This window comes from Coturnix japonica, chromosome 2, assembly GCF_001577835.2.
Source record: "Coturnix japonica isolate 7356 chromosome 2, Coturnix japonica 2.1, whole genome shotgun sequence".
Lineage (NCBI taxonomy): Eukaryota > Metazoa > Chordata > Aves > Galliformes > Phasianidae > Coturnix > Coturnix japonica.
The window spans coordinates 1,623,739-1,646,987 of record NC_029517.1 but is presented as its reverse complement, the minus strand read 5'-3'; the positions used below and the strand labels follow the sequence as shown (position 1 = coordinate 1,646,987).

Sequence of the window (23,249 nt, the reverse complement as noted above, 5' to 3'; positions counted from 1 at the left end):
AAATACTCTTTTGAGGTGCCTGTGACATCACTGCAGAGTTCAGCCAGTGCTCCTATTAGTGCCATGCGTGCAGCCGACATCCATGAACTGTCTCTTTTGTTTAAAAATCATCAAAGAAAAGTTGTCTGGAAGGCATAAAATTGGGAAATTACCGGGAAAAAAAAGAGATTAAAAAAGGCACAGCATGTAACCATGTAGCTCTGTGATAAAGTATTGCCATTGCTACTAAAAGACCATGACCTTCCCAATGGTCTTTCAGAGGAAAGCTGTGCTTGTCTGAACTTATCTTGACCTGAATGCAGCTTTACTTGTTTGATCTGTGACAGCAATTGCTCTAGTTGCCTGTGCTGGTGTCTATGGCTAATTTGTTTTTCTTAACAATAGTTTTATATAGATAGCAGTAACAAGCAGAAAAAAGGGGAAAAAAATAAAAATTGATAGGTCAATTGAAGAGCCTTCTTGGGAATCTACACTTTGCTTTATGAAGTCTTGCTGCACAGCTCAGAAAACAGCTCAGCTCGAAAAACAACTCATAAATGAATCTTTGGTTTCCTGAACTGTGACCCATGAGGCTGAGTCCTCTGTCTGGGATGCAAATCAGAGAGTGCATTCCAGGGCTGGGTGGAGAAAGGTAAAAGATTGATTATTTTGGATAGGTTTCAGGTATATCTATGCTTATCAGATACCTTGCTGTCCAGACCAAAGTAAGTTTTTAGGGCTCTAAGCTCTTGCTAGAGTCAGTGGAGGGAGGCAGATGCCTCTAGTGAATCACTCAGCTGCTCCAGCTGAGGTCTGGTGGAGCTCATGGCAGGTTGGCAGCTCTGTCTGATCTAGAGGTGGCCTACAAAGTTTGTAGACTTCTACAGCACCACAGCTGGAGGAAATGAATACCACTTTTAAGCAATTCAGCCTCTGGAGCTGGACTTCTCGCTTGTTCTTTGCTTGTCTCTGAGGGTGTCGTGAGTTGAGAGTAAGCCAGCAAAATACAACAGGAAAGTGGGTCACTGCAGCAGCCTTTATAATGTGCCCAGCAGTGGTGGAGAAGAAATGAATGGCCCAATCTGAGCTTGTGGGGGTCCTTGTGCAAAGCAAGGTGTGTCAAAACTGGGATTGGAGCTGGGATTTCGGGATGCTGGTATTACTCTGTAATCCTCCCATGTGTGCAGCAGCATTGGAGAGATGTGCTCTACCCTAAAAGAAGTATCTGGCACTAAAGCAGATACATGCATCAGCTTCAGAGCATGCTGCAGTGACAAGGCTGAACTGAAGCATCTGTGCTCAGAAGGATTCACCAAGGTGTCTCCCAGCAGGTGCAGGGCAAGTCTCCCTTTGTGCATAGCAGAGATGAAAAGCACATTACTAGACACATCTCCTCACCACAGTCAACACCTCTGGAAGCTGTAAGGCATTAATATGCAGAGGATGCTGCTCTCTCCTTGCTGAAGAGATGCAGAGCCTTGGCTGAGAGCCCATACAAGGAGGAGGGATGGGCAGCTGTTAGAGGCACTTGAGAGCTGACAGTACTAGAAAAGAGATCAAAACGTATTTATCTCATTGTCCTTTTTCTTCATCCCTATTTCCACAGCGTCCCAGAATGAAGGAGAAATTCTTTCTTCCCCCGTGCTTTGTTAACTAGCAAGCATCTGTTCATTTTATGCTCAAGGAGGGAAGGTTTAGATTGGATATCAGGGGGAAGTTCTTTACTATGAGAGTGGTGAGGTGCTGGAACAGCTGCCCAGAGAGGCTGTGGATGCCCCGTCCATCCCTGGAAGTGTTGAAGGCCAGGTTGGATGGGGCCCTGGACAGCCTGGGCTGCTCTGAAATGGGGAGGTTGGTGGCCCTGCCTGTGGCAGGAGGATTAGAACTTGATGATCTTTGGGGTTCCTTTCAACTCAAGCCATTCTATGATTCTGGGATTCTATGATTACTGCAGGAGTTACTTCATGGTGAGAGCTTTCACCTGGTCCCTTGCTGAGCCACAATGCAGACACAGTGTGATGAATAGGTCAGATATGGGTTGGATGAGCTGTGGGGGCTCATACCTTACTTTTTCACTTATATGTTTATATGGTCCATGCCACGTCTCTGCACAAGCCTCAGTTTCCCTATATGTATATAAAGGAGTACACTTACTTTGAAACTGCTGGCTTGGAAGTGCTGCACTGCATCTCTATTCATACCAATGAGTCTGCTAGCATTGTAAAAGAAGCACAGAGTGAAATGGGATCTTGCACTTGGAGAGTTGGATGAGATGTCCTTAAAGGTCTCTTCCAAAACAAGCGATTCTATGATTCTACGACTCTAAGCCTTCTCCAAAGCATGTTCTGTTGCTGTAATCTTTTTATTTCCAGCCCCTTTTCTTTCTGGATGTCTGTCTCCATTTGTCAAGATAGATATACAGTGTGAAGATCACAATGGCACTGGTCCATTGTCATGCAACCCAGCTATAGGATGTAAGGAATAAGTCTTGGATGTAAGGAAAAGGTCTGTCACAATGACTTGCAAGGCCAGGATGGATCAGGTTCTGGTCAACTGGATCTAGCTGTAGATGTCTCTTCATTGCAGGGGAGTTGGACCAGATAGCCTTTAAAGGCCCCTTCCAACTCCATCTAGATGTTCACAGATGTAACTACAAAGCACTCAACTAGCATTAATCATAATGCTCACTACTAATGCTCACTAAAAAAATGATGGCTTTGCATGTCTGTATCGATGCAGGTGATTCCTGTGCCCAGGAATAAGAAGGTTTTATTACTAATGGTTGTAAAATGAATTAATAACGAGGCCTTCAAATGCACCTTTGCAAAAGCCCACAAGTATGAACTCTATATTTCTCAGAATTGCATGGGATTCAGGGAAATTAAAAACATACTGATAAACCAACCCATATAAAGCTATCTGATAATCCCTCATGTTTTCACATCAGGTCACAGTTGAACAAGCAGCCGTGACTTAGACAAATGCCTTTTCTTTTGTCCAGCTATTTGCACAGAAAGGAAGGCTGGTTTGGCCAGCCAACAGAGCTGCTCCTTTACATTTCTGACTGACGCAGGACAAATAAAAATAGACTTCAGCTGCAAACACTGACCCACCTTGCTTATCTCAGAGGTAAACAGTGCGATAGGCTGCTTACAGCTCCTGTTCTTCTGCCTTTTGGCTCAGCACGTGAACATCTCGTGTTCCCAGATGATGCTGTGGGAAGGTACCCTGGGGTACAGGGTGCGAGGGCTCAGAACATGGGGAGAAGAACTGAAAACAGAGGGGCAGAAAGCAGTGAGACATGGCTGACTTTTAAAAGTTTGGGTTGTGAGCTTGCTCTGTGCCTGTTGCCATTTCTTTTGTCTCCCCTTAGATTCTATCTTAGCCCTATTAGAGGCCATTATTCATCCACTGGTTGTTACCACCTGGTCCAGACCTTAACAGCGACACTCTTTGAACCTCTGTGTGATCTTGAAGTTGCTGTAAATGACACCAATCTTTTTTCCCTTGTAAACTCAGAAGCCTTAGTGTTACTCTTAGGCTATCCCGAGTTGTGCCTTTTCCCTATCAGTAAATTAAGATAAGGACTGATAAATTCTGCACCTAAAAGTCGATATGTACAGTTTGAGGTCACAGTAAATCAAGATATGCAACAGAGGATGAGTTGGCCTGGTGTAGACTTAGACACCTCCATTGTTGACATCTTGAGCTGAGATAGCCCCTAAAAGCCGTTGGTATTCAAGATAAATAGGAACTCCAGGTGAGGTCCAGCTGTCTAAACAAAGACTCTCAGAGCCCAGCGGCTCTAGTTGCTGTGGGTTTTCCTTCCAGGAATAATACTGCCCTTACAGTGTTGGGTATATACTGTAAATCCTGTGTTACATCTTTTGTTCTCATGTAGATGTCTGTAGCACCTTAGGTCTCTCATGTGGCATTAGACATGATGTGAGCCTACCATCAAATATGTAATTAATCTGATGAATTTTAGCCGTCCACTTGAGATGAAATGATTGCAGATTTGCTGCATCACTTAATCAAATTATTAATCAATTAACTATTCAGCAAATCTCCAGTGACTTTAAGTAGATCTTAGTTATAAATCCAGAAAATCAAAATGCCATGACTTCAGCTCCAGTAGATTCAGAGTTGAAATTTGGTCCATTCTTGCTTAGTTTCACAAACCCTGGGTTGAATTGCTTCAATTTTCAGTAGTCATGAAATTCAAATGTGAAGAAGTGCCCCAGTATGACTCTACATTTGAGTCCAGACTGAAGGAAGCAGAGAAACACATATCTCTTCTGCAGGAGGAAAACTGGAGCAAGCAAAGGTCTGATTTGTTGTTGCTCCTATCTAGAGGGTAAACCTGACATTTCTATCTGCCAATAGCAATTTATTGTGAAGCAGCCCCACAGGGAAGGTTTCTTCATGCTAAATCAACCAGCAAATGAAATGAACCTTGTGCTGCAACCAAATAAGACATTTATTCACAATGTACATGGCTGGATGCATAAATAATTTAAATATAAGCAGCTGCTATTTCAATACATTGAACTAAATCCTCCCCAACAGCCCCACAAAAGACAGCAATTAAAACTCTGTTAGTAATGAAGCTGAACATACCTGAGTGTGGTTTTGTTTTCATTCACTTTGTGGAGAGGAGGAATTTTTTATGACTTACAAGGAAAATGACCACTTTGATGGTCATCTGGTGAGCGTTTTGTCCCAGCCAACATCACCTTCCTGAGGCCATGGTCCAATTCACTCCCTGATGAACAAAAGTTGCCTAAAAATGGTTTTAAAGAGCACTAGCAATGAACCAAAGTTAGAAGTACTAAATATATACTGGAGGTGGAAAAACAACAAACAAACTGAAAAACTCAGTTAATGTTCTAATTGCAAAGTAAGTGCTGACATAGTAAGGATAATTACGTTCTTAACAAAAGTAAGATTCTTCCTGGACTACAGTGTATTTTTTGACATAATACTCAAGGTTCTCAAGTTTAGTGGTCATGCAAAGGTTCTTATTACAATGATTTGTATTTAACGTTAATAGAGAACAAAAGAAATAAAAAAATAATATATATTTTAAAAGAAAGAACATTGTATGTCCTGAAAAAGTTGCAGGTCTGTATTACAAGTAAAGCCATAATTGCTGCCTCTTTCCTCTGTGTTTGAATTGAAATGAATATCATAGCATCTTCATCATCATATCTTGATTGAAGTTTCTTCTTAGAACCCATATTCTTGTTTGCAAGTTCCTGTTATTGATTTTTTTGTGTGTGTGTTCACTGATCTGAGGGGAAGCAGAGAAGTTGTATTGTCAGGGGGAGATTTGGTGCCATTCATTGAATGTCCAGGTTTCCCTTGGCAATGCCTTTGTAGCCATCACCTTAGACCTTTGCAGGGCAGTTCACATTCACTGTGCATCTCTAAACCCAACTATTTACATGAAATGCAGACTGGGAGAAGAGGTCTTTGATGGACCTTCTACTCCTTTCAAACTGGGTAACTGGTCATTTCAATGTCTGCTCTGTATTTGGGCCTGGAGTTCTAATTCAGACAGCTGGGGTTATCTGAGTGTATTACATCTCTCAGTTGCCTCAATTCATTTGCTACACCTGGATAAAAGAATATCCCCCTGAAGAGAATTCACTGGATTGACAAGAGGTCGCTAGAAAGGAGTTCAGTTGAGTGGCTTTGACACTAACAACTGTATAGTAGGTACTGGGTGAGAGAAGTTCCACCCAAAAAGTCAATACTACAATAACAATTGCTTCTTGCTTTCTATTTACAAAGCTGACAATAGTTTTTCACACACTGGCCCCTTTCACAGAGAGAGAACTTTGATCCTCTATGTGCAATGCAATGTAGTTTTTCAACTTCTTGCCTTCCCTAGAGACAATGGCTTTACGGCACAGTTGGGTGGAAGGTTTTTCATTATTTGGTTGTGAAACTCAACTTGAGGTTGAATAGGGTCTGCCAAGTGCATCCCCCAGGCTGATGACAGGATTTTTTACCTGGTAAGGTTATATGAAGAAAGCAAATTTGTGTAGGTGAACTCTTTGTGCCTGAGAAGGTCAGAATAGGCTTAAGTGGAATAAATTGTAGTTCAGAATAGTGGAAATCTGCATCATCCCCCCACTGAGTAGCACTGTATCAACTTCTATTTGCTTTTCAAGAATAGAAAAAAAAACAAAAAACTTTGGTAATGAGTTTCTGCACCCAGTTTCTCTCTACAATAATAGGACTGTCATTTATCTTCACCGCTGAAATGCTTCATACATGTGTGTTGGTCCATATGCTGCACCAGCACTTCACAGCTCCTTTGTCTTTCAGGTCCTTTTTTTTTTTTTTGCTTCTGACCAGAGATATGATCTAGTTAAGTACGTATGATCCACTTGGAACCTGCTCCCCTTCACTGGACTAATTATTACCTTGCTCTTTGACTTAGTTATACCCCAAAAGCCCTTCTTAATTATTTATTCTATGGGGAAGAGGCCATAGCACTTCAGATGTTCTCAAATCTGCAATATTTGTTCACCCTTATCCAAGGCAATTCCAGAATTAGAATATTACTATGGATCCGAGCAGCTCTCAAAACAATGTTGTGTTCATTTATATTCTGCGGTATAATTAGACTGACATTTGAATAATGAGAGCTGCTAAATTATGTGTATCTATTTTTGACATTATAAAAGGTACCAACTGGCTGTTATCACTGCTTACCTCCATAGATGTGACCCTTATGCTTCTAATTTGTCTCAAGGATTGTGCATTATGAATTACACACCAGTTAATCATCATGTATGTAGAAGTAACGAGATGATGTGGCAGGATATTGCAGCAGCAAGGATTAATTTTGATCATCATTTTGGAAACAATGCCCATGTAGAAATATTACTGTAGATAAATGATCTTTGCTAAGCCTTCAAAAAAGTTTAATTTGCTTCACAAGTTGCCACCTTAGACAGAGTTACTGACCTGGCTCATGTCATACTCTGAGGTGGCAGCCCAAGCTCCAGGTCTTTGGATTGTGTCATTCTGCACACAGCTACTTTTAGCTTCAACACCTTCAGTCTTGCCCAACTCAGGTAAGTAATTTCAACAAACAGGTAATGTCCTACACAAGGAAAGAAGGCTGTACATAAAGAAAAGATGTACTACTGCCAAGCCGTACTGAAATGGATCATTACTCCCCAGGCTTGTTGTTAGAAATGAGCATACTGGAAAAGGGATGGGAGTACGCAAGAACACGAGCCCTGACTTCTTCCTATTACAGAAAGACTCATCAGTGCAACTGAAAGGAACTGAAGGCTTTCAAATTTTCAATATATTATTACTATTATTAATATTCAAGAATATAAACTAGTCTTACTCAACCATGCACACAGTAGAAGGACTTTTGAACTTGAAGTTCCAGGTTGGTGTGCTCACCCTACCTGGTTGCTCTGGCTGTGAGCTGAGTTAGCAGAATGGAGGCAATGCTGCCTTTTATTCTTTCTGAGAGATTATTTGAATTTATCTTGACATTTATTTTTTTTCTCCTTTTCCTTTTTTTGTAATTACAAAAGACAGAAGTGAAAATGTTCTCTTTCACATGACAAACTTTTTTGGTTTTTATTCAAATGGCATTTTAAGACTTCTCTTTTCCAGGGAGAATGAAGAAGAAGCCATAGCATGTATATTTTAATACTTTGTACCAAAAAGAAAACATGCTAAGTTTTTTTTTTTCCTCTTCCCTTTGGTCCTCAGCAGCCAAACAAGTGCAATCAGTTATTCACACAAGTCCTATTAACCATCACAAATGATGAGAGCCAAAGATTTCCTCTGACATGGGGAAGCTGGTGAGAACCCAGCATTCAGGAATCTCTACCATTTTGATTCCAAGCTTTATTGTTGTCCAGGCCTGGCCACAGTGACATTAATACCCTCCAGAACTGCTTGTCCCTGGCCAGTCATGTAAGTAGGAAAGGAGAAAATTGGTCAGTATCCTTTCCCGGAACAGAGAAGGCTGCAACTACAAATAATCTTTTCATTTACAAACAGATCCTTGGAAATGTGATAAGCACAAACCAAGGAAGGGGTGAGTTCAGGCTCAGCCAAGAGGACAAAACTAGACATGATTTGGCAGTGGAAGACCAGGCTGAGTAATGTGCACTCGTGATTACTGCTGTCTCAGGGACATCTCTGCGAGCTGTGAGATTTATGTGGACCTTCTCCCATCATAGACCAAAACAAATGGCATTTCATCAAAAATCTAAGAGTCTTACTGGAATAACTCCAAAACAGTCATCTGTTTAGATTCCTATTTGTGAATCAAGTGGGATACACAGAGAGTGGGGTTTAGCAGAGGACCAGATCACACAATACTGAATTAGTGGGTCATATATGATGAAATGAAAAGCTGCACGTAATCCAAACCAGCAATCACACTGCATACAGTGTTCTGTAAGAACTTCCTCCATCACAGCAGACAGAAGCTACCTTTCTATCAGATGCTCGTAATTATTATCTGGGAGCAGGCAAAATGTAAAGAGATATTATGGCTTCCAGCTATTTCATGCTAGAGCAGCTTAGAGTTAGGTAGCTGATAAGAAACAGCTACTGATTAGGCATCCCAGCAATGTAAATCTACAAGCATTGGAGCAGGCAGATTCTTGGCAGTAGTAGCCAACTCAGTAAGGGACTCATCTGCCATAACTTTCCTTCCTTTGTAAATTGAAATTCTCATGTGGATTCAGGTAAAAAGGTAATAATTGAGTGCCACCAGTTATCAGAAGTCAGGGAAGGATATACAGATGTGGGTGTTGATATGGCATTGCCCAGGTCCTGCCCACACTTCCCTGTTTCTGAGGCCTTTTATGTTGTCTGCTGGAAAAGTGCAAAATTCTCTATCACTGTTCTCACTTATGCAGCTTCTTGGTTAGAAAACCAGCCTAGAATCTCCTTTTGCCATATTTTTCAGCTGAAATAAGTAGCAGAAAATACACTTGTTACCCAGGACATCAAACTATTGAGGTACTGCAGCCCTAAGCTGAATTGTTCTGTTAGTTCTTGGACAACTAAGTGTACTGTAGTGTATAATTTTGATCTTGTTTGTCCAACAAGCTTTGTAACTCCCAGACTTAAAGTTAGGGGCTGTTTTTCTTTCTTTCCCTCCTCCTGTCTTGGTCAGTATGCAATAAGTGTGTCCTGTAGAGTTGTTTGGAAAATACAGAGCAGAACAGATGTCAGTTCCTATACTCTTGGGCTGTGTGTGATAACGGTCCAAGTCCTTGATCTCAAGTGGGCAGAGCAGAGATATCCTTGAGAGGAGAGGTTCCATTAATAGTAGGCAGGGATGGACTTTGGAAGAAGGGTTCATCACTAAGCACATTGATGAGAAGCTCTAATGTCATGTACACAAACTCTTTCCTATTCTGATCTTTGGCTGTAAGGCCAACTTGGTTCTTAGGATACTACTACATGGGAAATGCCTTTTCTAGGTGACCTTTCAACTTCTTTAGTTTGGTTCATATGATCCATCAGGAAGTTAAGTGCATAGGGAATGAATCCTCATTCATAGAATGAGTGGTGTTAGAGGAGGAGATATTAAGACTTTGAGTGTGAACAGTATAAAAGCAGTGACACATTGCCTAGGCACTCTGTGCTGCACTCTCCTGTGATTCTCAGACAGTCCAAAGCCTTTCTAAGCTTGTCTGAAATCAAATGGACTCTTTCTATGGATTGCACTGAGAGAATAAATGCAACTGTTTGAATGTGGAAGGAAGGTAATCTAACAGCTAAAATTGATTCACCACACAGGAAATTGCTGTACTGTTGTGGAGATCACAAATGTCCTCATTGTAGTATTTTGCCATGGAAACCACAGGGGATCAAGGGAAAAATGTCATTGCCAGTTTTTTTTTAATCACATCTCTTTTTTTTCTTTATTGAGAGTGATGTTTTTGCAGCCATGAAAAGCCACTTCACCGCTGAACTTACACGATGAAGCTCTCAAAGCCAAGCTCAAGAATCCCAGGTATTGGTGGTCACGTATTCTATCAAATTCTAAATAGTAGCGAGTGTCTGAGGAAAGCAATGCTACGCTCATTATAAACCAGGAGGGGTGGCCCTTGCATAGAGGGCGCACAGCAGACGTTTGGGGATGGGCTTTAGGACTTCTTAGCTGACTTTCATCAAAGCTCCTTACATTAATTAATTTCTGGGTAGTGGTTTGACATGCTCACATGGAAGATATTTTTTGACAGCATGTGATTACCATTGCTTCTATAGACACAGAATTAATGCAGTTGGCCAAGCTTCCATTTCCTTGGCCTTGGTATCATGCTTTTTCTGATTTCTGTTTTAATCCACAGAGGGATACAGTAAAAGTCTGTATGCAATATCTTTGCTTCTCAGGATGCCCTAAAGCATTAAACCTTTTGCTTTCAAAAGCAAATGGTTAAGCCACACAGAAAAGAGGGACAGATACAGCAAAGGCTTGTCATACCAAGCTGTAGATTTGGCCTTTATCAGCCATGTGAACAGAGTGTGTAAACCAGCTTAAGGAGGAGGTGAGCTGTGGAACTCACGCTATGGACAAGGAAAAGCTCACTGATTCCTCTCTGCAATACATTTTTCACTACCTAATATTCAAGTGCATTAAATAATATGCCTTTTATAAGAATATTACTGTTCACTTGCATTTGCCTGCCAGGCCACTCAGAGAAAGTCCAATGGTTTGTTGAGTAATAAAGACCTGAAAGACAGCACTACTTTAACCTTACTGCCTTCTCCAAGTGTCTGAAAGGAGGTTGTAGCGAGGTGGGAATCAGACTCCTTTCCATTAAGTTGTGCCAGAAGAGGTTCAGATTGGATATTAAGAAAAAGTTATTTTCAGAAAGAGAAGTAAGGCATTGGTGCAGGCTGCCCAGTAGGGTGGTGGAGTCACTGTCCTTGAAGTGTTAAGAAACACGTGGATGTAGCATTGAGGGAAATGGTTTAGAGGACATGGTGGGGATGGGTAGACGATTGGCTAGATGACCTTAGAGGTCTTTTCCAACCTTTCTGATTCTGTGACTTCAGGATCCTAGTTGGCTAACCTTGCGAAGCACAAGATCATTATGCATAACTCTAGGCTCATTGCCTCTTAGAATCAAACAGTCAGAACAATAGAAACACAGAATCATAGGATGGCTTCTTCTTCATATAATGTTTTTTTTTTTTCCTCCACCACTTTTGTCTGATTCTTCCTCAGAACTGAGAAAAACGAATTAAAGCATCAGTTGGAATATCTCAGACACGACTTCTTCACAATGGTTTTATTGCTTGTTTTCAGCAGTGTCAACCACAGAGAAGAACCTCCTCTGAAACAAGGAGATGAACCAAGTACAAAGGAAAAAAAAAATAGCCATTTCATTGCATTTGTACAGAGTCAGAACAAAATAAATAACGTCAGGCAAAAGGCCATGAAATAAGGTGGAGATTTCACCTGTGCCGAGCAAGCAAGCCTGTTCCAAATACATCATGAGCATCTAGGTACATGAAAATCCACATAAATGTGGCTTAACTGTGATTCCCTGTTCACAGCCAGTTTTCATCACTCTTTGCTGTCAAAGCATATTTACAGAAGGGCAGAAGAGTGGGGACTTACAGTCTGAATGAGTTGACAGTCACCAAAGAGTTGGTTGGCACCGACTTCTGAACAAGAACAGCCTGATCTGCGATTGAAAGAGTATGAAAAATGCAGTCTTGAATTCAAAGTTTTTTGTTTTTTTGTTGTTTTTTTTTTAAGCTTAATTTATTATCCACAGAGTATAAAAAATATGTGACTTTTTGCTTTATAAATGTGCTCTTCAGCTTTCCTCTACGTACAAGTTTACAACATCCACAAAACTGGGGTATAAACCACCAAGTACTCTACTGGTGCCAATTTGCGTGTCCTAAAGGCCTGGCCCTCAGAACACAACAGGCATTAATTTCCTTTAGAGACCTGGTACACAGTTTCCAGTCCCAATGACTGTCTTATCCCTGTGGTTCTGCAGTGTGCTAGAAAGAAGTAGGGTTTTGAATGCAGGGCTCTTCAACACAACGCAATAATGTGCTGAGGAGCAAAGACTGTGGACTTCCAGAGAAAAGGAGGTAGAAGAAGTGGTCTGTTGGCCCAGGAAAGCCGTGGTTAGTAACTTTATAGATATCTAGGGGAAATAACAAGTTCAGTTGTAACTGTATTTCATCACACCTGTGTATAAATATTGGGCTTGGGAACAGGGCAAAAGCTGGCTGACTGAAAGAAAACATATTGAATTCTATGCTGCTCTGTATTTTGAGATGTCTGACTCCAGGTACCAGACTGGGACTTAATTCTTTTCCCTGTAATGCCAGTTAGTTACAGCCCCACCAGAGCCACTCCACATTGACATGGGGTATACACGAGGCCAAGGGCTTGGTCTCCCACTCCTCTACAGTCATCTACAATTACGAAGCATTATGGTCCCAACCACCATAAATACTGCTATGAGAAAAGTGCAAAGCTGCATGGAGAGTCATGGAGCCCTGGACTGTGGTCTTTGTCACCAAGAATTTGGCACTTTCACCATTGGTGCAGAGATAGCTGTGTCCAGTCTGACACCTTCTTCAGCCCAATGCGCTACTTGAAGGCAGAGAGGCCAGGGCATGGCATAGGAAGGTGTTTTACACAGGCAGAGGGGTTAGACCCTTCACCTTGCAGGGAAGATGGGCTGATGTCAGGCTCCATGCTTCTCATACCACACGTGTTCCCAATTACCTTTAACCAAACCAAGTGTTACAATGAACTTGTGCAGACAGAATGAAATGTGCTTCATAATGACACGTGTTGGCACTCCCAGGTCTGAGAGACCTCCTTCTAGTCCAAAAGTATGTGATTCCTTCAAAAAACTTATGTGTTTTTTTTTTACCTTGTTTAAACACCATGCTGATGGAAGAAGGAATGGAGATGAAGATCACAATGAAACAATTCAGCCCCTGCAACAGAGCCAAGCAGTATCTACTCCCCAGCTTTCTTTGTAACTTCATTTTGCTCTTTATAAATCAATTGGCAGCTGCCCATTGGACAGCCAAAACAAAAACCCACCACAATCCAACACAACAAAATAAATAAACATCAGACGTTTCACCTTCTGAGTTTCTTTGGAATCCCTTTTTCATTCCAAAACTTCAGCAATGATGGTGCTGCATATAGTCCTGTATTTAAAAAACACCTTCAAATTAATGCCCTACAATTCTGAATTTCTTTACTGCTCTTTTTCAAGCCCTAAACATGATTATATTCTCATTTCACACTACTTATCAGAGGGCCACAGAGCCATTCAGGTCTCAGCTGCACAGAAATATCTACAGCCTAATGTTAGCATTGCACTTTGCACCTCTAGACCTTGAGAAAGATATTTAATTTTTATATTTTAATTAAAAGGTTTGTAAACAGTTCCTGGATGAAGGTAAAGGAATTCTTCTAAACTCAAATTCCAGTTTCAAGCTTGTGTAAATCAGGATTCACTGTTGTGAACTGTGGGATGCAAGAGGGGTGAGAATTTGATGTCATTTCTGTAAAGAGTTTTGGGATCCAAACTGATTATCCTCAGTCATGTCTAAAAAGGATGGAACATCCAGGAATGACTCTTAATCATCTTTTCCACTGAAACAACTCACTTGCATTCACCACAGTTGCTCTTGTCCCACTGGTCAGGCTTGTGCTTGGTGAGAAGCAGCAACAGCTCTGAGCACTGGGTCATTTATTCAGCATTGCTTTAGGACAATATGGTTTGGGTAGTCATTTGGGGCTGCAGTGAGGTCCTTGAACTCCATTTTATTGAAGAGTTGGATGAAAATCACATTCAGAGTAGAGGAGGCCAAGCTACCCAGCCAAATTCCTGCACTAAGTACCTAAACAAGGGCCTGATCCAAAAGCCAGAATGGGCAGAGGATCTTTCATTCACTTGATTGCTCAGATCCCCAGAGAGAAAAGCTCTGATTTCATCACTGACTCCTCTCTTCTCCCAAAATCTGAAGCCAACACAGCTGGGCTGGCAGCTCTGCTGTGCCCATCACAGCACATTCACTTCATCTCTTCATTGACCCTTGACAGCTTAATGGTGATGCAGTTGGATGCGTGGTGATAAACCAATTGTAACAGAGTTGAGTTCTGAAGGAGCTCCTCAGTTCAGCTTAGGGGCTGCAGAAGGCCTTGTTGCATGGGTAAATAAGCAGCCAAACTTTTCCCTGACACGTCTCTATTGGACAAAATGATTCCTGCTGGCTTCAGCATGTGGTTGGTGCTGGCCCAGGTTGGCCTAGCAAATGAAGAGGAGTAAATAAAAGGCAGAAGTCCCTCCTGCAGATGGAATCACAAGCAAAGGGAGGGGAAAAGAAAGGTAAAGAAACAAACACACACAGAACAAAAATGCACAAGGTGTCTCAGGCTTACAGGCACTGACCACCTCCTGCTGCCAGCAGTGGTACTCCACTTTATTCTCAATAGCTTTGAGCTTCAATTCCTCTGTTTCTGGTATGGAAGACTTGGCACTGCTTGTGGGAGTCCTCCAACACCTTCTGCAAGAGTCCTAACCCAGCTCTGGAAGCACTCAGAGCAGCAGAACCAGCACCAAGCACCAAACCCCTGCCTCAGATTGCCCCATGAGGATGTTTCTTTGCATTCTGGGAACTGGAAGGTTGATAAAAGAGGACTTTTAGAACATTTCATGGCACTTGGACTCTGTCTGCTAATTATATGGTTTCACTGTAGCACAGCCACTCGGAGATCAGCATTTTACACGGTAATAGGACAAGGGAGAACATTTTTAAACTAAAAGGGGGGAAATTTAGGTTAGATTTTGGGAAGACATTCTATACTCCTAAGCTGAGCAGATTGCTTAGAAAAGCTGTGGATTCTCTGTCTTTGAAAGTGCTCAAGGCCAGGCTGAATGGGGCTTTGGGCAGTCTGGTTTGGTGGGATGTGTCCCTGTCTATGGCAGGGGAGTTGTAACTAGATGATCCTTAAGGTCTCTTCTAACACAAACCATTCTATGATTGATTTTCTGATTCTAATGAGAACAAAGATCACCTGACTCTGGCTGGCTTGGAGTCTTGACAGCAGTTCAATACCAGGACCATAGGGAACAGCACAACCATCTTCACAAGTATCTATCTGCTCTAGGTTTTCTAGGATGGGTAGCCGTGGTTACACCATGACAGGCTGGAAACCCATGGGTACATACCTACCATTCACAGCAGTTTTAACAGAGTATCTCATATCAATTGACTTCAGTCCTCTGTGCTGTCCTCAGTCTTGAATGTGGGGAAGTATTTTGGCAGCATCCAGCTCAGATGGCAATGGTACAGCTCTGGGGAGAGGTATGCAATGCAAAAACCACCCCTCAGAACTCAGAAAGAAATGGGATGTCCTGATCTGCAATTCTCCTGGGCTCAGTGTGGTTTGTTGGCAGTGAATTTGGGATGCTTGAAGCAAGCAAGCAAGCAAGCAAAATAAAACCCCCAAACCCCAAAGACACTAAATTAAAGATGTTTCCCTTCAAGGAACTGCAATTTAATTTGGAAGAAAGAAGAGTCCAGTCGCTGTTAGTAGAAAAGTTGAGATCTCTGAGCTATGAAAGCATTCATACTTCCTTTCCATGTACACGTATTAATTGGGTGACCCAGACTCCTTCCCAAGGACAGTGATGTAACATGCTGTAGTAGGACAATGGCAGCCCAATTATTCAGGTTACACCTTTGCTTGGCAGAGATTTTCCACCCCCAGTGTAAAACTGATGTGAACTCATGCAGTGCAGTTGGATGAGAAACAGCCATGAACATCTGCATCCTTGGGCTATTTTCTAAGGTTGGGATGCACAGCTTGGAGATGTGAGCTCACATGGTACCCTGTGAACCACTGGGCTGGTGTGTCAGAGCAGGATTTGGTTTCGCTCCTTTCCTTCTCACCTCTGCTGAGGGAAGAAAAGCAAGAAAGAATAAAAATAACAGTTCCCTTGGTTCCAGCAAGCTCTGTGTACATCCTTCATACAGGGACTGCCCTAATGTGGAAACTAATAGGTCTTCAAAAACGACATAAAATGCACACGTGTCTCTTAAAGATCTAACAGTGCCTTCATCGTAGGATGAAAGCTCCCTGCACAAGCTGAAGAAGAAATCAATTTAATAGCTCCCTCACTCCTTTCCGACTCCTGGAGTGCCAGTTACGTGCTGAGCCAACCTTGTTTTGATGAAAGCAGTTTTGCTTGCTGCTCTGAAGCTAATTTTTTCATCTGAAGACCAGCTCCTTATGGCAGGCCTGATTCAATTAAGGATTACAAGGTTCTACATCTTCCCTTTCCTGGCAGTGCGTGTTACACAAGTGCAAACAGATTACAGACCAATTGCTCTCCCCCAATCCCTAACGATGCCACGTGCAGTAATGCACCAAGATCTACAGGTTCAATGAACAAATATGAAAAACACAGCCGTACTCCACTGTTGGCATCTGTACCTGTTTTTTCATACATGCAAATCGAGTTCCCTGTTCAGTGAAAACAACCAAACAAAGCATGTCGATGTCCTGAACGCAGCACAGAGAAGGGCATTTTGTGCTGGTTCTTCTCAGCAAGCTGCTCTTCCAGAGGGCACCCAAGGGTGCATGGAAAGCTTTGGCTAACGAGGATGGCGAGCAATTAGCAGAATACACTCCAACATCAGGGCATCCTCCCATGGCCTTGCTTGGTGCTGCAGCTTCTTTGCACAGGGCAGGGTGACACACTGGCCTCTCCTCTTCCTGCTTGTGTTCTTCCTGTCCCTTCTCCTTGCAGTTTCCAGCACCATATCATCACTTCTTAGCGACTGGGCTTTTGGCACATTTATAAGTTCGGAATATTTTTCCCCCACTTCTTGTCTCCCTCTCTCTCCTTTACTGGCTCATTTAAAACAAACAAACAAACAAACAAACAAAAAAAGTGCAATTTATCTGTTTCAGAGATGCCGGTTCTGGGAAAGCCATCAGTAACTCACGCTGTTCCCTCCCTTACACCCAAAATTCAGTATTTATAGCACATTAGGATCTCCCAGGCTCTCCTCAAATGACTGCGACCTTTACTCAGAGCTATCAGCCCCCAAGGGTGCCAACTTAGAGAGAAAGGTCTGGAAAGAGGGAGAGGAAAAGTATTTCTCTGCCTCTTAGCTTGTCTGATCCTGTTCTGGGTGCCAGTGGCTTTTCCAGTTTTTTGTCCTCTGTTGGCTCAAGTGGAGCATGCCATTTCACAAGGATTTGTCCACAGGTAACTGATTCCTGGGGATCCTTCTCTCTCTTGGATGCTCAGTGCTCAGAGAGCCTCTCTCCATCACACTAGAGAGAATTCTGCCTGGAAGCTGGAGCACCGACGTGTCTTTGGTGAGCACTTGGTCAGCATGGAGATCTGGGTACTGAAGTTGGTGCCGTTGCTGCCTAAGGAAGGGTGGTGGTACTTCATGTCTGAGCCCAGAAACCGCTCCAGGTGCCACCTCCGCCACTTTCGCTTGAGCTCGGCTTGGACCTACATGGTGGAAAGATAAGCAAGTCAGCAAAGGAGAGCACACATAGGGGTAATAACTATTTTATAGAGGTCAGTGAACCCGGGAAGAACTGCTAGTCACATAATGGAGAGATAAAACTGCAGCAAGTAAATTCCCTGAGCAGAAATCCTTGAGCTTAAGCAGAAAGATGAGCATGGGGAGTAGGATTCTTCCTACTGCCCTGCTTTTCATAGAGTTGTAGAATGACCAAAGTTGGAAAAGATCCCTAAGATCACTCAGTCCAACCATCTACCTACCACCAGTATTTGCCCACTAAACCATGCCCCTCAGTACAACATCTAAATGGTTATTGTCCCAGTAAAAATTGTTTAACTGCAGCTTGTTTGTAAAGCAGTCAAGCAAGCAGCGCTTTTTGATAGAGGTTACTTGTTCCTACTCAGGGGGTTTACACACATCATTTGGTTTACACCATTCCTGTTCAAACCCTGCACAAATCTGGCCATAGTCCCCATCCCCTTATGCAGACTTTGAGTGCAAAGTTTTGGATCATGGCATGATTCAAATAAAACATCTCTGTCTGAGGGTCTCTGGGATCAACAAGCACAAGAACAGGACATCAGTCCTGTTTGGGTTTTGGACCATCAGGAAGTCTGTGTGGCACTGCCCTGCTCATTAACCTGCTCACTAGCTAAGGTCCCTGCTGGAGCTGGGCTCTGTGTGCTGACCACACTGCACCAGCACAGCTGGAAGAAGGATCAGAGCAATAAGAGAGCAAATCGATTCTGGACACTCTTCCTCTCCTCAGGAAGCTGGAACACAAGCCCAGAGCACAGCTGTTTCCTTCTTGTCAGTTTATTGAGCTGAACGTGCTCCATCTGACAGCAGCTCCAAGTTCCCAGCTGCTCACGCCTTCCCAGTAGACTTCGCCATTTGGGTTTAATCAGTCTCTGCTGAGTTTTCTTATGGCAGATGAGCATGGTACGAAAATATCACTGTACTAACAAGACTCCATTTTGGCAGCGGGTCTGGTTCTGCTGAGGTTTCAGGAGATTATAAACCTGAGTAGGGCCTGCAAGATGGGCACATCCTTCCCTGTTTAAGGTGCTCCCTTATTTAAGTAAGGTTTTGCTGATACCATCTCATGAGCAAAGGAAGGACTCAGCAGCAGTTATTAAAGTCCAAATATGTTTATTAATTGTGCTGGGAACTGTCTGGCTAATGGTAGAGTTGTTTTTCTGAGGTGAGTGACTTGACTTGGAAGGTTTAACAGTGTGGTAACATCAGGAATGGGACATTCCTTAATCTGCTCTCCACAATGATTCAATTTGCCTTAGCAGCAAATATTAACCAAACAACATTGTTGATCTTACCTCCCCATTGAGAAAACAGTAGAGGACAGCCACCACAAATCCCTAGGGGAAAGGAGAGAACAGGCTTTTAGCAACTCCTAGTTTATATTCTCGTCGATCACAACCCAGGCTCACTGCAGCCCCAGAGAAAGTTTGTAGTGTCAGGGAACTGCTAAAGTGCCTCTTACATACCAACTGGTCACATTTTCCCTATAAAATTAGAAGAGGTAGGTTGGTTAAGTCACCTTGGGGCAGATGCAAGGCTTTTGACTTCAAGGCTTGCTCCAGACTGGTGCTTAAATCCATCAGGAGTCACTTCAGCTCTAAGTAGGACACCTCACCATTCAGTCTTAAGCACTGAAGGCAACTTAGGGGGATACTATAGGCAGCTTTCCCAGAGACTGTGAGAACACAAAGTGGCTACAGCTGCTTGATGGATGGATGCGATTGCACAAACAAGTGCTTCTGTTCACGCAACAGCAAGGCCAAGGTAAACAGCCCAGTGCTGGGTGTGAATGAGGTGAGGCTTGTGGGAAGGTCTACAAAGCAAACTCCATCAAGAGTTTCCTCCAGATTAATGCATCCTCATGGGAAACCTGCCTCCTACTCCAATAAACTGCAATCCTACTTGGGCAGGACGTAGAGGCAGAACTTTGTTGGCAGAAGAGAGAGTTCATGAAAGCAAACTGATCATAGACTAGGATGCCATTAAAGGCCAGAAAGACTCTTCCTGAAGGCTATTCATCACATCTTACTGTGTTAATGATATCTAAACTGGATGAGCGTGCTTGATTTTATCTTCTAAGTCCAAAAAGCCCTGGGGGAGACTAGCATATAGAGGTGTGCTTCCTTTCCAGGTGCCTAAAACAAGGAGAGATAAACTCCTAGTAAAGTATATAAAAATATATATGTAAAATATAAAATTATCTTCCACTCTCGCCTATCTGGAGTGAGTAGCTTCTTCTCCAAAGGCACAGGACCAACACTGGGCATGTCTGGGAAATCCCAGGTCACAGGTTTGGTTATTCCTTGGACAGAGTGGTGGTCCACACGGTGACTTACCTGGAATGACCCAACCACGAGCTCAAAGACCAGCTTAACTTCTGCTTTGAAATTGTCAGGGAAGAAAGCAAACATGATGTAGTGAATGCCAAAGAGAGGGATCAGCAGCAAGGTGGACTTGGCCAGTCTCCTGTTGGAAAGACAAACATAAGAGTCATAAGGGGAGAGGGAAGAAGAGCTAAAGGGTAAACTCATGAGAAATCCTGCAGCTGAACCTTATGCAACCCTGAAACTTTAATTTGCTGCATACAGTACCTATTTGTTGATTACTACAACCATGATGGGGTGGCCATGGACAGTAAATGCTTTTTTTGTTAGGATATGTGATGTGGGCCACCTACCTTGAGGTCTTGGGAACACCGAGGCTTTCAGTAGTAGCCTCAAGTGAGGCAATGTCAGCAGGCTGCCCTCACCCACTAAGCAGAAATGTCTGTGCTATACCAAAAAGGGGAGCTGTTCCCCATTGTGTACTCTCCCCAAGATTTTTCTAACAACCTGGGCTGGGATATGATGAAACACAGAGGCAGACCTTCTGCTGGGCATGGTCAGTTACTAGATAAAGCAGTTCACAGAACAAAGGACTGTGCTGAGATCACTTCCACGTGTTCACTTTCCTCCTCATGAGCAGCTCTCAAAGAAATACACATCTTCAGCTGAGGGAGAACAATCAGCCCTAGTTTGTTTCCCCTGCAGACTGCAGATGGCTGGTGAATTCAGATGCGGTGACAATGTAAAGTGCGTTATCTTTGTTCCCCGTAACTTCAATGGAGGTATTTCTTTCTCCCCTCCTGCTGGAGATCTTTTTTCATTTCTAAAAGCTAAACCATTATCTAGTGTCTTCTTTGTTTGCTTAGGATTTCTGAAAATTACAGCTTCTGGGAGAGAAATGGTATGTTTAGCTCAGAATAATGATAGGCTATTGCACAATGAATGTCTCCAAAGGAGGGGGGATGAACAGACTTAGCGCTTAATGGCATCAAGCTGGGTAATGAGTGGTCTAATTAGGAAGAGATGATAATTTATTAAATCTAATCATTATTAGAATCTAGCTGACAAAAAATAATAATAACAATAAAATAAAATAAAAAGGAAATCAAGAACTTCAGGACGCTTAAGGGCTCTCTTGGTCACCCACATCCTTCTGCATCCCCCTCTCCAAGAGGCTTATGGAGAAACTGAAGCTTAGGCAAATGTGTTGGAAATACTTGTTTTTCCATCTACGAACCCTTCAGGTCCCATCTGGCTCAGTCTCCCCAGACTGTCTTCATTTATTTGCCATCTGTATAGACCCACAGTGAAGGCTGATGTGCCAGCATTATGCAGAGGATGCTCATCAGCTCATCATTGTATCTCCCAGCAGACCTTTCCAGCTTTCCTTGGGCCAGGCCCAAAGACAGTTTGATGTTAAAACTCTGCTTGGAGGCTGTGGCTCCCCATGGAATACCTACTGGCTGCAACTCGTTCCAGGCAAATGGAATGCCTGTAGGAAGCAAGGGCTGTCACTGTCATGAACTAGCCTATGAGCAGGACCCTTAGGAGCTCCATCCTCCAGTTTGCACAACACCTTAAACCAGTTTCTTGTTTCCAGCTCTAAGCTTCCCAGAAGACTGAGTGATATTTTGGATTTTATGTCATCTTTAAGGCAAGGTCTGGCTCCATAATATTGGAAAAATCCCCCTACAAATTGCAACAAGGAAAAGAAAATTGTCTTCTGTATGTCATGGTGTGTTTCTGCCAGGTGCAGTAGACACAAATGCGTGGGAGGCTGTCTAAGGCTGGTTAATATTACCTGAAGGAAGCCATGCTTCTCAAAAAAATTAATTACCTTCTCCTCCTGTCACACAGAGTGCACTTCTTATACCTATCCCGTCTGACACAGTGACAGATGATTTAGGAAAAGCACATCTCCACTGTTCAGTGCTGCACTCATTCCTCTCCTTAGGAATGCTAAGAGTTAAACAACATTTTGCTCCTGAACACATAATAGAAAGTTGCCCAGAAAACTTTGATGATAATATTGAACTACGAACATGCACAGAATGGAATAAGATGAATTTTGCTCAACGATTCTTCTGCAGAAAATAAGGTGTTTTCTTCTATTTGCCCAAAACGTCGCTGTCCTGCTCTTGCACAAATCTCTGTCATTTGCAGAAAACAGTTTTGGAAGACTTGTTTTCACAGTTTCTGACATATTAAAGCCCAGCTCACTACCTGTAGCATTAATGAGCGAGTGAATCAGCAATGTACCTGAACAAGAAGAAGAGGAAGAAATGGAAATGAGAGATTCCTGGTGTTGTCAGTTTAAAGCCTATTTATCCCAGATATGGCAGGAGGAACCAGCACGTATCATTACCAACAGGTTTTGGTAAGCTCTCTTGGGTCCTGCAGGCCAAAGCCCTGATGCAGCATTTCAGTTTAACAGGGGTATGACTTATAAAAGGATCCAGACTGCAGATTACATACCTAATCATAGAATCACAGAATCACCAATGTTGGAAAAGACCTCAAGGATCATCTAGTCCATCCATCCACCTACCAGTTAATGTCATTTATAAAAGGATCTGGATGACCCCAGATGTCTCTACAGCTAGCTGTCTAAACACTGAATATTGAGGACCCTTGGTCGGATCCAAACTTCAAGTTGAGACTCTTAATATTAATTTCTACAGGAGACTACGGTGCCTCATGTCTCATTGCAGTCAATAGTCAGCAGAGAATTTCAGACATATCAGTGGAGTCTGGTTGTATATGTACATAAGTTATACACAAGTCTCCCACAGGTGCAATGCCAGATCCAGACAAGCATATTAAACATGTTAAGGCATCTGGTATGGCTCAGACACCTATATGTGACTTATTCATGCCTGAATGGAGCTGAGATGCTTTTCCAGATGGACGAGGAAGGTGAAGAACTGAAGATGTGAAGATCATTCATCCTTCTGCAATTGGTTCCTATATGACAGGACAACATGGGGAAGCCTTTGTTACTTACTGCCCTGTCATGCAAGGCTTGTTTACCAGGCAAAGAAGATTTACTGGTAATTCGCACTTCACTGGAAAATAAGTAGAAAAAAAGCTGTGAGCTCAAAGCTCAGCATGACCTGCTAGGTAATCTGGCCATAACCCTTCTGATGAGTGGTTGGCAGTACTTCTAGGGAGATGAACGGGAGCCAACTGCCCCAGGCTGCTGCATAGTAAGTACTAGAACATATTTCAATATGATGATTTAATCTATCCACCTGGCTAAAGCTGCTGCAGTCCTGGTTTTGGGAAGATACATTGCCCAACTTGAAATACATAGAGATGCGATATAAAACACTGGTCTGGTAATGTTGGTGT

General features: G+C 42.7%; 1 protein-coding gene across 2 annotated transcripts in view; it reads right to left on the bottom strand.

Annotated features, from left to right (window-relative positions):
• Nucleotides 1-11,267: 11,267 nt before the first annotated feature.
• Nucleotides 11,268-23,249, bottom strand: part of VIPR1 (vasoactive intestinal peptide receptor 1) — a 98,553-nt gene continuing 86,571 nt past the window's right edge. The window contains exons 11-13 of one of the 2 annotated variants that reach the window (XM_015853030.2): nucleotides 19,911-20,040; nucleotides 18,870-18,911; nucleotides 11,268-17,519 (exon numbers count right to left, since the gene is read on the bottom strand). In XM_015853030.2, coding sequence (XP_015708516.1) covers nucleotides 17,328-17,519; nucleotides 18,870-18,911; nucleotides 19,911-20,040 — 364 coding nt within the window. In that variant the 3' untranslated portion in view covers nucleotides 11,268-17,327. 2 annotated transcript variants of the gene reach the window in all.